General features: G+C 41.5%; 1 protein-coding gene across 1 annotated transcript in view; it reads right to left on the bottom strand.

The window, feature by feature from the left end:
- Positions 1–200: 200 nt before the first annotated feature.
- hhat (hedgehog acyltransferase) overlaps positions 201–16,342 on the bottom strand; it is a 245,303-nt gene continuing 229,161 nt past the window's right edge. Inside the window, exon 11 of the mRNA XM_063055718.1 lies at positions 201–2,771. Coding sequence (XP_062911788.1) covers positions 2,686–2,771 — 86 coding nt within the window. The 3' untranslated portion in view covers positions 201–2,685. The remainder of the gene's footprint in view (positions 2,772–16,342) is intronic.

Genomic DNA, 16,342 nt, shown 5'->3' with positions numbered 1-16,342 from the left:
TATGATGCTCGCTCTCCATCGTCCATCTGTAGAAATTTGCAAGTTTTTGGTGACATACCAAATCTCTTCAAACGACCTAAAATAGAGCTGCTGGCGTGTCTTCTTCATCAATGTGTTGGTCCCAGCACAGATCCCTGAAAAAACCCAGAAACTTAAAGCTGCTCAGCATTTTCACCACTGATCCCTCAATGAGGACTGGTTCATGTTCCCCCAACTTCCCCTTCTTGAAGTCCACAATCAATTTTAATAATTGAAATTTTGTAACAAGTTTTAACATATCATATTATAAGAAACAAATGGGCTACAAGGAACTGATTGCAATTACATAGAAAAACACTAATTCTTAACAGTTACCACTTAATACACTTAGACATCGACATGTATTCTGTCAAACACAGAAGTCAGAAAATCAAGTCTTGGTGCATTTGACCTTCCATTTTACCATAGGTCGTGTCCTTAGGTTTACTGGCAGAACACCAACATGATCTGTGTCCAGATGCACTTCATTAGTCAGACCTCACTTGGAGTATTATGAGCAGTTTTAGGCCTCTTTTCTAAGAAAGGATGTGCTGGCATTGGACAGGGTCCAGAGGAGGTTCACCAGAACTATCCCGGAAATGAAAGGGTTAATTATGAGGACTGTTTGATGGCTCTAGGCTGAAGTTTAGTAGAATAAGCAGGTATCATATTGAAACCTATTGAATATTGAAAGACCTAGATAGAGTGGATCTGGAGAGGATGTTTCCTATAGTGGGAGCATCTAGGACCAGAGGGCACAACCTAAGAATACAAGGATGCTCTTTAGAAGAGAGATGAGGAGGAATTTCTTTAGCCAGTAGGTGGCGAGTCTGTGGAATTTATTGCCACAGAGGGTTGTGGAGGCCAAGTCGTCGGGTATATTTAAAGTAGAGATTGATAGGTTCTTGATTAGCAAGGGTATCATAGGAAGAAGGCAGGGGAATGGAGTTGAAAGGAATAATAAATCAGCCATGATGGAATGGGAGAGCAGACTCAATGGACCAAATGGCCTAGTTCTGCTCCTATGTCTTATGGCCTTATCTTCTTATATTCAACCCTCATCTGTCACTTGAACATGTTTGTCAACTCTTGTAAAACTCGGTGACTTCATCTATAGCTCACCTCCTTGGCAACCCAGCAACAGACGCAAAATGCTGTAGGAACTCATTAGGCCGGGCAGCATCTATGGAAAAGAGTACAGTCGATGTTTCGGTCTGAGACCCTTCAGCAGGACTGGAGAGAAAAAGATGAACAGTAGAGTAGAAAGATGGGGAGAGGGGAGGGAGAAACACAAGGTGACAGGTGAAACCGAAAGGGTGAGGGGTGAAGTACAGAGTTGGGAAGTTGACTGGTGAAAGAGATACAGGGCTGGAGAAGGGGTAATCCAATTGGAGAGGTCAGAAGACCATGGAAGAAAGAAAGGAGGGAGGAGCACCAGAGGGAGGCAAGCAAAGAGATGAGAGTGAAATGGGGATGGAGAATGGTGAGGGGGAGGCATTACTGGAAGCACACAAATTAATGTTCGTGCCATCAGGTTGGAGGCTACCCAGACAGAATATAAGATGTTGTTCCTCCAACCAGAGTGTGGCCTCATTGCAACAGTAGAGGAGGCCATTGATAGATATATCAGAATGGAAATGGGAAGTGGAATTAAAATGGTTGGCCACTGGGAGATCCCGCATTTTCTGGTGGACAGAGCGTAGGTGCTCAGTGAAGTAGTCTCCCAATCTATGTCGAGTCTCACCAATATACTGGAGGCTGCACCTGACACACAGTATACAATCCCAACAGACGCACAGGTGAGGTGTCGCCTCACCTGGAAGGACCGTTTGGGGCCCTGAATGGTAGTGAGGGAAGTGGTGTAGGGGGAGGTGTTGCACTTGTTCTGCTAGAATAGTTACCATTTGATTAATGAAAGTTAGTTTAAAATTGTCAAGCTGATTTTTCTCTAGCAAAATGGACAACATATAGCAAAGAATAATGATATTTTAGACCCACTTTGATTTAACATCTCAACACTGCATCATACGTTTCAAATTAATTCCAATAATTTTGTTGTAATTTAATTCCATTCCTTAAATCTTCTTTGAGATAGGGTAATCAGATACTGTATATCTTACTTAACTGGTGTATTAACTTGCATTAATCTCCAGCTGTATGAAGCAATTCTAATCTTAATTGAGTCTCACAAAGTAGCTCACAAGCTACTATTGAAAGCTGGCTCATAAGCCTTATCCTCCACGAATAAAGTACATTGGTTTAGAATCATGTACACATTTATAAAATATATGGAACAGTTTGTATGAAATTCCACATTTGTTAATGTATTGATATTGGTAAAATATTATGCAATGGAGTTTCATGTACCTGCATTAACATGCCTAAATGACTGAAAGCATCAAATAAAAGATTTTAAAAGATCAGTTCAATATTTTTTTTAAAGTTATTTCAAAGAGCACTAAAGCATTCTACAATTACCAAAAATCTTATTCAGTACAGAAAATGTTTAAAAATTTACTCAGCAGCATATCAAACAGAGAGATGGGAATGCAGTCAAAATATTATTCATAATGAAAATGTGTCTTATATTTTAACATTTAAGCACAAACAAAATATGGTCAGGACTACCATTTTCATTTCATGATACAAACAACAAAACCAAAGGATTTATTTTTTGATTCTGTCATATTCAATTCCTACTTGGGTGTAGCAGTAAAAATATCCCAAAACTATGAGCGGTGTCCACGGCCAACCTGCAAGACATAAGCAATAAATCTTGCTTACCACAAGGATTATGCACATGATTCATGAATATCTAAGACTAAATATAAATCTTAATTTATATTTAATTAGTTTTGCAGTTAAATCTTTAATAAATGTATTTTGCTCACATCTAGATGTTAACCTCACTTTCTCTCCCCACCTCCTCCCAACACAGAATGCCTCAGTTAGGATCCATGCATATTCTGCTTAATCCCAATTTCCTCAACATTCAGCATTCCAAATAAACACAAATCTACATGTGGGGTCAACAGCTAAAGTAATCCAAAAAATCACAACTATAGCTATTATTTTGTAAAATGTTCACTCAAATTAACCTACTGCAACCACAAACAATAACTCTTTTGCTCACTAGAATTCACACCATTGCAACCCTTGTAGCATCAACCGAAATAAATGAAATGTGATCAGATCCTTGCTGTTTTTGTGACTTCTTCTGAATACTGGAGCCTGTGAGAGTCTTTGCACAGCAAGCATCTGCCCAGTGCCAGACACAGCCAGCAGGGCACAAGGCAACATGTGGGATACTGACTAATGGGAGAGAAATAGAAGCCGCTGATTAGAATCCCCAGTGCCACGAGTCTGTTCTGCCATTTCTCCTGTGGCCCTCCCAGATTTCTCTACCAGCAAAGAGCTGTTAAGCACTTAGCAAATTCAAGGTGTCCCCTGTTCTAGACTGATGATAAAGAATAGCTGCTGATTGTGGCAACAAGAGACAAGCATGGTCTCGCATAAAGAAGCAGCTGAAAGTTAGTGTTAGTTGTATAAAAGGAGATATAAGAAATTCCATAGGCAAAGGGATGGTGTTATGTAAATGATTTAAAAGAAGGGAATAATGGGGTTGAAGCAAAGCATATCACTCCTAACTTTCTAGATTTGTTGACAAACAAATGGCAGGAACCAAGCTCTTGTTGATCATTTTGGTAACAACATCTTTAAACCGACCCTTTCATGCATTGTCAGTTTAAAAAATATCAGTGTGGAAACGAAGTTCCTGAGTTTACTTCAAGACTCCAACATGGTCTTCAGTGCAGAGATACCAAATCAGTGATGTATTTGCCCAAATCTATTCTATTTTCCACAAAAACAAGTGCAAAATCCCCCAAAGGTCCTGATTTAAACAATGTTCTTTTAAACCAATTAAGTAATGCATGGCTTTTGAAGCACACTCAGTCCAATTGGTCAGAAAATCATTATAGCTTGGGAACTTTGACTTAAAGACCACATGAATATTGACTTTAAGAAGACCAAGACTACAAGATCTTGGAAAAAAAAGGCCATATACATTGGCACAACAAAGCTTGATCCAAATGGTGATGGTAATGGATTATCATTGATCTCATGTGATGTTAAATACATCAAAAAGGATTTTAAAAATAAGGTTCATAAAAACACAGGTATCACAGAAATATTAATTATTCAGTGCAAGCATAACATTTAGAATTGCTATATATTTTTAAAATAGTCTTTCAATTGCTAACACTGATCAGATGTGCTGTATAACAAAGGCATAGTTTTCAATTATAACTACAAAGGCAGCTGTGATTGTTTATAGTTCTATTATAGTTTTATTGTTTGGCAACAATAAAGTATGAAGTATAAGTATCTTCTAAATATTGAAGATAAATCGAAAACAGAGTGCCATACAGACACTATCATGGTGTGATGGCCAAGGACAATCACTTAAAAGATACCGTATATATCTGAAAACCAGCTTAAAATCTTATACAGCTTAAAACCAGTGACATTGCTGAAGGAAGCAATAGCTTTCAGAGACTATTAATGAAAGGAAAATGGATGGTTATATGGGAGACAGGCATTAGATTGATCTTGTAGTAGATTAAGAAGTTGCCACAAAATCATGGGTCGAAGGACCTGTACTGTGCTGTTCCATGTTCATGTTCTAAACCTCCGGAAAAAGTACGTGGTCCCCCTGGAGAGACTGGGTATCACAGTGGGTAATTATGAACCCGACAACACTAACAAAAAAATAGGTTCAGCTGAGCAGTACACATGTAAAATAGTTCTTCCATCTTCCTTCATACAGCATAACAACCTTACCATACAATCTTCTTATAAGCTCACTGATAATCTTATTATATGGTGGAGGTTAGTGGGAACCATCCAAAACAAAATCACCCGGGAAAGTCCTGGGAAATTAGCAGAATGAGTTCTTCTCTTGGTCTCAGCAATAAATCTCTGGGTTGTTACCCAGAATCATCCATCTTCACCAGGCTTGGCATGGGAGCTGGTTGGTAGGTAAAAGTGATCTCCAGCCATTCCATATGAATAAAATTCATATGTGTGTTCCTCTTTTATATCTGACTGAAATAATGCCTGAGTCATTACTGAAGATTAAGTTTTTCATTTTCATTCCTGCTTTGCTTTATGTATATAATACCAGCACTTGTTCATTAAATAGATTAATTTACTGCTAGAATTAACAACATATTCTGTTTAGGTCAAAATGCAATACTGTTGAAGTCAATTGTTGGTAATATCCATTGATTTGCTTCCAATATATTACTGTTACAGTCTTCCAGTATATTACTGGAATATAAAGGGTTTAGTTGTAAAGTACACAAAGATAATGGAAACTATTCAGTAAATTGGGCACTAACTAATTAGGTAACACAAAAATAACTCTGAAATATGCATTGTTCAACAAAGGGAGTTGTACTTTACTGTAGAAATTTTTATTTAATCATGAGTCCAGAAAATTAAAATCGACCAAAGATATAAGAGGGAAGGGATTTGAAAGAGACCTGAGAGGTAACTTCTTTACATAGATGAGTGGTGGAGTGGGTCAGTAGCTTTAAAAATTCTTTGGCATTAACATATCAGAGGATCTGTTCCGGGACCAGTAAGTATTATCACAAAGGCAGCATGATATTGCTTCAACTTTCTTAGAAGTTCATGTAGGTTCGGCATGCCCCAAAAACATTGACAAATATCCAGGTGAGGAAACACCTGTGAGTCTGCCAGGGTTATTAACTGTGTTCAGTATGCCCAGTGCAGCTGCCTCTACATTAGTGAGACCTGACAAAGATTGGGGGATCGCTTCACCACAAAAGGCAGGATTTCCCACTGCCTACAATTTCAATTTGACTTACCATCCCAACGTATACCGGTCCATGGCCTCCTCTACTGCCATGATGAGTTAGGAGGGGCACCACCTCTTATGCCGTTTAGGTAGCCTCCAACCAGATGGCATGAACATCGATTTCTGTGATTTCCGGTAATTTCTTCCACCTCTCTTCTCATCCCGTCCTCTCCCTCTGGTGCCCCTCTTCCTTCCCTTTCTTCTTTGCACCACTGTACTTCCTATCAGATGCCTTCTTATTCAGCCCTTTTACTTCTCCCACCTATAAGACCATAAGATACAGGAGTAGAAGTAGGCCATTTGGCCCATTGAGTCTGCTCCACCATTTCATCATGGCTGATCTATTTCCCTCTCAGCTCCAATCTCCTGCCTTCTCCTGTATCCCTTCATGCCCTGACCAATCAAGAATCTATCAAACTCTGCCATAAATATACATGAAGACTTGACCTCTACAGCTGCTTGTGAAAAAGAATTCCACAGATTCACCACTCTCTGGCTAAAGAAATCCCTCTTCATCTCCATTCTAAAAGGACACCTCTCTATTCTGAGGCCGTGTCCTCTGGTCTTAGACTCTCCCACCATAGGAAACATCGTCTCCACTCCATCATGTCCTTTTACCATTCGATAGGTTTCAATGAGGTCTCTCCTCATTCTTCTGAATTCTAGTGAATACAGGCCCATCACAGCATCTTACTTCCTCCCCCACCCACTCATCTGGTTTCACTTATCAGCTGCCAGCTTGTACTCATTCCTCCACCCCCCCCCACCTTCTTATTGACTTCTTTCCCCTTCCTTTCCTGTCCTGATGAAGGGTCTTGGTCCGAAACATCAACTGTTTATTCCTCTCTATAGATGTTGCCTGGCCTGCTGAGTTACCTCAGCATTTTGTGTGTGTTGCTCAAGATTTCCAGCACCTACAGATGCAGAGTGGAGAGGATCTTAACTCGGTGCATCACGGCTTGATACAGAAACACCAATACCCAGGAATGGAAAATGCTACAGAAAATGGAGGATACAATGCAGTCCACCCCACCATTGGGTACATTTACATGGTGTCACACGGGGGTGCCACAGTAGCGTAGCAGTTAGCGTGACAATATTACAGTTCAGGGTGTCAAAGTTCGGCGTTCAATTCCGGTGCCATCTGTAAGGATGTACTGGTTAGTGGGCTAATTGATCATTGTAAATTGTCCAGGGTGGGTTGCTGGGCACTGGGCCAGAAGAGCCTGTTCCATGCTGTATCTCTAAATAAAATAAAGCACATCCATTATAGAAACCCACCATCCAGGCCACTTCTCACTACAACCATCGGGCAGAAGGTACCATGACTTTCATAAATAAAATGTCAGAGGGGTTTCAAGTTTACATGAAACTGTAATGTCTTCTTTATTGTCCTCCAAAAGCAGAACATCATAGTAAAAAAACTTCACATAATTACCTCATCATGTCAGGACAGCCTCTTAAAGTGTACCCCAGCTCAATGTCGGTGGTTGTGAATTATGCCTATGTTTCCACCCATTACATTATGCTGCACAGGCCCTTTCCAGAATTCATCAAAACTGGCACTGTGAGCCTGTCTGGAGCTCAGATGAGCCAGCTAGCTCGGGTCCTATGTTCCACAAACAGAGGAACAGCACAGGCCTCTGGCTCATCTAGAGGTGTGTTGACAGGCTCATGGTCACGTCGTGACGGCATGGGCCTGATAGCGGTATCCTCCCAATCTTGGTGGGGAGGTTTATGGAGATCTACTGAAATACATTCAGGTTTACCCTTCTTATCTATAATAAAAGTCCTTTCTCTCCATTCCAAAACATGGAATGGGCCATCGTAAGGGGGCCTAGGGGGATGTTGGTGTCCATCATGGTGGACAAAAACAAATGAGGCAGAATGTATGTCAACGGGAACCCAAGAGAGCTGTATGCTGTGATGGGAGGTAGGAATAGGCGCAAGGGAATTTAATTTACTGAGGAGGGCAGAACACCATTGAGAGGCTGACCAGGCGATTGTGGCATCAGGAATAAAATCACCTGGTACTTTGAAAAAATAGAGGGCTAATGGGTAACCTTAGATAACTTCTAAACTAAGTACATGTTTGGCACAGCATTGTGGGCTGAAGGACCCGTACTATGCTGTAGGTTTTCTGTGTTTGTATGTTTCTAATGGCAACCCATATACTAACTCAGCCACAGATGACTGCAGGTCCTTTTTTGGAGCTGTTCTGAGCCCCAGCAGGATCCATGGGAGATGATCATGCCAACACTCATTGAGGGCTTCCCTGATGGAGCAGCTCAGAGGTCTGATATTAATTGGGGATTGTGGTCAGAGAAAATATCAGAAGGGGTGCCAAACTGAGTAGCCCAGCTGAGCCATGTCTGTGGCTGTCATCGATGCTAGAGGGACAACCTTTGGCCTTCATGGTGGCACGGTCCACCGTGGTAAGGAGATGCGTGAAACTGTGTGTGGGGGGGGGGGGGCAGGGAAGAGGACCAACCAGATCTAGATTGACATGGTCAAACCGTCGCTCAGAGATCTCAAAAAGGTGCCAATGGCAGCCGAACATAACAGTTAATTTTCACCCACGGGCACTCAGCAAAGGCTGCACTCCAATTACACACGTCCATTCTCAGGCCATGCCACACAAACTTTAGTGCAACAGTTTCAATGAGGCCTTCCAGCCCAGATGTAAGAGGCCATCAATGGAGTTAGAAATAGTCCACCTCTAGATTCCGGGTGCTACGGTACGAGGGCGATAGGTTGAGACATCGCATAGGAGAAAAATCCCAGCTTCTGCGAACTTCATGTCAGCCAACCACAGGCTTGTGGCTGCTGTTCAGTAAGCTTGGACCTGGGTCAGTACCTTGGTCAGTTGCCACACCTGCATAGTCAACCCCTATGTGTATGGCCTCTGTATCATACCAGTAGGCTCAGGAAAAGAGAGCTTTAGGTCCCGCACCACCAGGTTCAGGAACAGTTATTATCCTACAACTATCAGGCTCTTGTACCAGTGTGGATAACTTCAGTCACAACTCTGAAATTATTTTATGACCTACAGATGCACTTTCAAGAACTCTAATAAGTTTTTGCTCTTATTTTTTTTGCAGTTTGTCTTCTTTTGCACATTGGCTGTTTGTCAGTCTTTGCCTGCTTATTTATTGTTTTTGTAAAATTCTATTGTATTTTTTCCTGTAAATAATTGTAAGAAAATGAATCTCAAGACAGTATATGGTATACGTACTTCGATGATAAATTTACTTTGAACTTTGAGAACCTGAAATGAGCTGCCAGAGGAAGTGGTCGAAGTGGATACAATTGCAACATTAGAGAGGCATTTGAATAGGTACGTGGAGGGGAGGGGCTTAGAAGGATATTGACCAAGTGCAGACATTGAGGATGAGTTGGAGAATGCTGGGGTTGCTATGGACCAGTTGAGCCAGAGGGCCTGTTTCCGTGGTGTATTACTCCATAACCCTTTTTGTGTGACCATATTTTCTACTTTATTTTAATATTCTGACAGAATTAGTATAACATTAGTCATAATGTTATAATTAGTTATTAGTTAGAAAGTAGGTCTTCCTCAGATTCTCTGCAATACTGTTAAGATGAGAACATTTTCCAATCTCACCGACTTTGATAACTGCCGCTACCTCAGCTGCAATCAGCAAGCAGGATCTAAAGGACAGGCTCTGGGGTCACAGTAGTTCACTGTCTTTTATGATTACTCACGCACATTGGTGCTGCAATTGTTAATAAAATCTGAATTTTATTTAAGCAAAAGAATATCCAACAGATATTCACAATCATCAACATTAATTCTCCAATCCCTGAGATGTACCAACTCAGCAAAGATACAACCTTTGTACCCCACTCTGGAGATTGAAAGCTTTGTTGTATTGAAAAAAAAACGAAGTTATCCCATCATAGAATTTGTCAAAATTCTTAATGCCAACCTTAATTGCCTGTAGAACTGAGGCCCTCGGACCTATGATTAAAGGGTACAAGAGAGGGCAACATTTTGGTCTGGAGTTACATATAGGCAGTGGGCAAGGAAGTCAGATTTCCAGTACTGATTTGGGATTAATGAAAACAATGAAACGTTACAAGAAGTAGAAGGGTGGGTTAGAAGTAGAGGGGTGGGTTAGTAAGTGAGCTGATGACACAAAGGTTGGTGGTGTTATGGATAGTCTGGAGGGTTGTCAGAGGTTACAGTGGGATGCAGAACTGGGCTGAGACGTGGCAGATGGACTTCAACCCAGGTAAGTGTGAAGTGGTTCATTTTGGTAGGTCAAATTTGAAGACAGAATATAATATTAATGGTAAGAATCTTGGCAGTGTGGAGGATTTGAGAGATCTTGGGGTCTGTGTCCACAGGACACTCAAAGCTGCTGCACAGGTTGACAATGTTGTTAAGAAGACAAGTGGTCTGTTGGCATTCATCAATCATAGGATTGAGTTCAAGAGCCATGAGGTAATGTTACAGCTATATAAAACCTTGGCCCGATCCCACTTGGAGTACTGTGTTCAGTTCTGGTCACCTCACTACAGGAAGGATGTGGATACTAAGGAAGAGTGCAGAGGAGATTTACAAGGATGTTGCCTGCATTGGAGGGCATACCTAATGGAATAGATTGAGTGAATTTAGCCTTTTCTCCTTGGAGCAATGGAGGATGAGAGGTGACCTGACAAAGGTGTATAAGATGATGAGGGGCACTGATCTTTTTCCCAGGGCTGAAATAGCTAACGTGGAGGTGCATAGTTTTCAGGTGCTTGGAAATAATACCAAAGGGATGTCAGGGATAAGTTTTTCACACAGAGACTGGTGGATGTGTGGAATGCACCGCCGGCGACGGTGGTGGAAGCGGATACAACAGGGTCTTTTAAGAGCCTCTTAGATAGGTACATGGAGCTTAGAAAAATAGAGGGCTATGTGCTGGGGCAATTCTAGGCAGTTTCTAGAGTAGGTTACATGGTCAGCACAACATTGTGGGCCAAAGGGCCTGTAAATGTGCTGTAGATTTCTATGTTCTATGTTAATCCAACAGTTAAATATTTACATTTACAGGTATTAGATCAATATTTCAAATTTATTTAATTGCTTGAGTTTCAAGCTTCCTAGCAATCTTGGCAGACCTTGAACAATGATCCAGATCTTTGTCTGCTAATCCAATAATATCCACTATAATAATGGAATATATTAACATTCACAAATGCTATTGCTAATATTTGGATACTGAAGTTTGGAATTCTGAAGGAAGGAGGAGAACACCTTTGTTCAGTTGCAAAGGGCAGGCTAAAATGAACTAGAATTCATAGAGTTGTGGTGAACACTTAACTCTCATTAAAGAAATGATTTTCATCAATCCCAAGATAAGAATTGATAAAGATACAATCTCCTTTTAGTAATTTGAAAAACATTATTTAATTTTTTAAAATCGTTAACTTTTTGAGATGCTACTTACTTCAGGTCCAAAGCCTTTGACAGAACTGGGGAAGGGCTAGTATCAAGCAGGAGTGGAACTAGAAGGATGGACAAGACAAAAATTATCTCCAGTGGGGTTGGCTCAACTCCGAAAGCGAAGTTACATGCTATTGAGTGAAGTGATAGTTTCCAAGAAAAAAGTATGATTAATACTGTAATTTATAGTTTTCTCTGCTGCCAACAAGTCATCGCAGTGCTTCGCCAGCGTCATCCTAAACCGGAACCGTTCTCTGAATGGGTGATCACTTTGCTGTTTGCACAGGCTGACCCTGAGCTTCCTGTTGCCTGATACACTGCTGTTAAAACCATCTGAGTTAATGGGAACAGTTAGGGAGACAGATGTGATACTTTGTTCATAAAAGCAGAATGATGGCAGAAAGAGCGAGCACTCAAAGAAATGTAGGAGCTGCAAAATGCAGCGTAGCAGAATGAGCCCGGCAATTCACACCGCAATGATGGTGAGAGAGAAACTGATGGATGACTTGGCCCATTCTGGTAAAGACAGAGAAAATGTATTATCTGAAGTTGTCAAATGTGATATACAGTCTAGAAGACTACAAAGTGTAGATAAAGAAATTAGCTTTATTTGTCACATGTACATCGAAACACCTCCAGTGAAATGTGTTGTTTTGTGTCAACAACCAGCACAGTCTGTGAATATGCTGAGGGCAGCCTGCAAGTGTCATTATGTTTCTAGCCAACATAGCATGCTCACAACTTACTGACCCTAACTTGTACATCTTTGGAATGTGGGAAGAAACTGGAACACCCAGAGGAAATCCATGCGGTCAACTCAAACGCAGCTCAAAGTAAGTTTATTATCAAAGTAGTTAGATGTCACCATATACAACCCCAAGATTAGAGTTCTTGGGGGCATGCACAATAAATCCAAGAAACGCAATAGAATCAATGAAAGACCACACCCAACAGGATAAGCAACCCGTGCAAAAGACAACAAATTGCAAATACAAAAAAAATATTATAAGTAAGCAATAAACATTGAAAAGTCCTTGAAAGTGAGTACATAGGTTGTGGGAGCAGTACAGTGATGGGGTGAGTTATCCCCTCTGGTTCAAGAGCCCAACGGTTGAGGGATGACACCTGTTCCTGAACTTAGTGGTGTGAGTTCTGAGGCTCCTGTACACACTGCTATCATAACAAGGCTCAGCTGAAGGCTGAGGAGCAGCATTTCTTCCAGCTGATGGCAGCAGTGGGAAGAGAGCATGGCCTGGGTGGTGGGGATCCTTGGTGATGGATACTGCTTTCCTGTGATAGCACTCTGTGTAGTTGTGTTCAGTGCTGGGTGGGTTTACCTGTGATGAACTGGGTTGAAACCAATACATTTTGTTGGATTTTCCATTCACGGGCACTGGTGTTTTCATACCAGACTGTGATGCAGCCAGTCAATACACTCTCCACCACACATCTATAGAAGTTTATCAAAGTTTTAGATGTCATGCCGAATCTTCGCAAACTGCTATGTAGAGGTGCTCCCGTGCTTTCTTCATAATTGCACTTAGGTGCTGCACCAAGGATAGGTCCTCTGAACCAAGGAACTTAAAGCTCAAGAGAAGAACGTACAAACTTATAAACAGCGGAGGGGATTGAACTGGAAGAAAGGCTGCTCCTCAGCCTTCAACTGAGCCTTGTTATAACAGCAGTGTATCAGGCAACAGGAAGCTCAGGGTCAGCCTGTGCAAACAGCAAAGTGATCACCCATTCAGAGAACGGTTCCGGTTTAAGATGACGCTGGCGAAGCACTGTGATGACTTGTTGGCAGCAAGGAAAACAATAAACTACAGTATTAATCATACTTTTTCTTGGAAACTATCACTGCATTCAGTAGCCTGTTATTTCGCTTTCGGAGCTGAGCTTTTTGAACCTGGCACCTTTGAGCTGTGAACTGAAGTTTCCAAGGTGCAGGATGGTGTGGTGTGGCAGGTACAGGCTGAATCGAGGCGAAAAGGCCCGGGCCCGAAAGTGGGGAATGAGTCTATGTTTGGCCATTGCTCGATCGGCTTGGAGGCGATTCAATATGGCAGAACCGAGGCGAGCAGAGTGGATTTGAGGCAGAGCTGAGGTGGCAGGGCCCAGATCCGAAAGTGAGGAACGACCCAAGGTTCGACCGATTCAAGTGCCAGGCCAAATTACAAAGATCAGGTATGGGCTGAACCAACACAACGGGGTCCGGGGTCCGGGGTCCGGGGTCCGAGAGCGTAACAAAGGAATAGGTCATGGGTCCAAAAGTGAAAAATCACCTGACTATAGATGGAGTTAAGTGCCGGGTCTGATTGAAAAGGTTAGAGTGCTGGGGTCGAAGGAGGGGAACAGGCCAGCTGCTCGATGAGGTTTATTCGTCTCTGTGCTGAACTGAGGCTGTGTCCTGCCACTAACTGGCTCCTGGACCAGCTGCAGCGAAGACTGGCTTCGTAGCAATGGACTCACTTTTGTGAACTTCAATTCTGATGTTATTTGCTTACTGTTTGCACAATTTGTTTTATTTTCTGCAGATTTGGTGTTTGATGGTCTTCTTTTTAATGGGTTCTATTCGGTTTTTTTGTTTTGTGGCTGCCTGTAAGGAGACAAATCTCAAGGTTGTATAATGTATATATAAATGTACTTTGAACTTTAAAATAATCCTTCCAGATGAACCAGCAATCTCCTTGCACTTTTTCCAATCTAGTTTACTGCACTGGGTACTCAGGATGTAATCTCCTTCACAATGGAGAAGCCATTCACAGATTGAGTGACTGTTTTACAAGGCGGCTACATCCATTCTGCAAGGATGACCCTGAGCTTCTGATTGCCTGCCATTTTAAATCTCCTTCACACTTCCACGCTGAGCCGTCTGTGATCTTCTGCAGTATTATAACAAGGCCCAACATAAGCTTGAAGAACAGCAGTGCACCTTCCTGCTGAGCATGTTACAGGTTTCCAGGTTTAATATTAAATTCAGCAACTTTAGGTAACTCCACTTTCTCTGTCTGCTACGTCATCCAACTGTGATATTGGCTCAGGTTTTCGCTCCCTGTTCACACAGTGGTACTGTCAGATACGTCCTGCTGATCTACATTCACAATTCTTACACTTGATTTGTGTTCTCACTTTCTAGCTGCCCTCACTTCATTGATTGTTTTATGAATATCGGATTCTGCTCTTTCTCCCCATCAACCTGTCAAACACATGACCTTGTTTAGACCTTTTCTGCAGTGGAACCCTGGCCTCGAGTATTTATTTTACTCATCTCCCTCTTCTACCCTTCCCTGCAGTTTGATGCTACGAACTTGTCTTTGCTCCTTTCTTGTTCTGAAGGAGTGATTTTGACCTGAAATGTTGACTCAGATTCTCTTTCCTACAGATGATACCAAAAATTTCTTCAGATACATAAAAGGAGGTGAGAGTGGATAACAGACCACTGGAAAATGATTCTGGAGAGATAGTAGTGGACAAGGAAATGGCAGATGAGCTAAATAAATACCTTGCATTAGCCTTCACTGTGGAAGACATTAGCAGTACGGTGGAAGATCCAGGTGTCAGGGTCATGAGGTGTGTGAAGTTACTATTACTAGAGAGAGGTTCTTGTAAAACTGAATGATCTGAAGGTAGGTAAGTCATCTGGATCAGGTACTGTAAACCCCAGGGTTCTGAAAGTGGTGGCTGAAGAGATTGTAGCGGCATTAGTAATGATATTTCAAGAATCACTAAATTGTGGTATGGTTCCGGAAGACTGGAAAATTGCAAATTCCAAAAAACTGAGGTGAAAAGGGACTAGAGAGTCTTTGTGCAAGATTTCCTAAAGGTTAATTTGCAGGTTGGGTCTGTGATAAAGAAGACAAATGTGACATTAACATTTATTTCAAGAGGACTAGAATATAAAAGCAAGGATGTAATGTTGAGACTTTATAAAGCACTGCTGAGACCTCACTTGGAGTATTGAGAGCAGTTTTGGGCACCTTATCTTAGAAAGGATGTGCTGAACCTGGAGAAGGTTCAAAGGAGATCCATGAAAATGATTTCAGGATTGAATGGCTTATCATATGAAGAGCCTGTATTCATTAGAATTCAGAAAAATGAGGGTTGACCTTATTGAAATCCATCGAATGATGAAAGGCCTTGATAGAGTGGATGCGGAGAGGATGTTTCCTATGGTGGGAGTGTCTGAGACCAGAGGACACAGCCTCAGAAGAGATGGGCATCCTTTTAGAATGGACATGAGGAAAAAATTCTTTAGCCAGAGAGTGGTCGATCTGTGGAATTCTTTGCCATGGATAGATAGCTGTAGAGGCGAATCTTTATTTATATTTAAGGCAGTGGTTGATAAATTCTTGATTGGTCAGGGCATGAAGGGATACAGGGAGAAGGCAGGTGTTTGGGGCTGAGAGGAATATTGGATCAGTCATGATGAAATGGCAGAGCAGACTTGATGGACCCAATGGCCTAATTCTGCTCCTACATCTTATAGCCTTATGTTGCCTGCCCCTTTCTTTTCCAGCATTTATTTTTACTGTTGACTTGTTTTTACATTTTTTTTCTATTGGGGTATACTGACAGAGTTTTCTTTAATGGAAAACTTATGATTAAAGTAGTAAGGTTACAGCTGTGGGAAGAGAATGCCATGCACAGAATTCATTTGTAATTGGAAAGAGCTTGGCTTTGTGACCTGCACAGCTAATACTCCTGCTGATGTAATTAATACTCATGGTACAGAGTGTGTGTGTTAAGAAACAGAGAAGTTTCACAGAAGGTCAGAGTCGAGAGGAAATAAAAATATGCAATAAGTTCAAGTGAAAAAATTGCTGTAGAAAAAATTCCTTCAATATTGAAAGGTCCTTTAAACAGGTCAGGTGTCAATTGCTGCCATGCACCTATCTTGCATCATTGTACTTGCCTTCTTTTTGAATCTAAAATGATATTGCCTGAGACTGTTCCACACCAAGCATGGCTACCAGTAAGAAAACAGACAA

The sequence above is a fragment of the Mobula hypostoma genome, chromosome 8 (genome assembly GCF_963921235.1).
Source record: "Mobula hypostoma chromosome 8, sMobHyp1.1, whole genome shotgun sequence".
NCBI lineage: Eukaryota > Metazoa > Chordata > Chondrichthyes > Myliobatiformes > Myliobatidae > Mobula > Mobula hypostoma.
The sequence above is the reverse complement of the archived record's forward strand: the minus strand, read 5'-3'. Positions and strand labels throughout refer to the sequence as shown.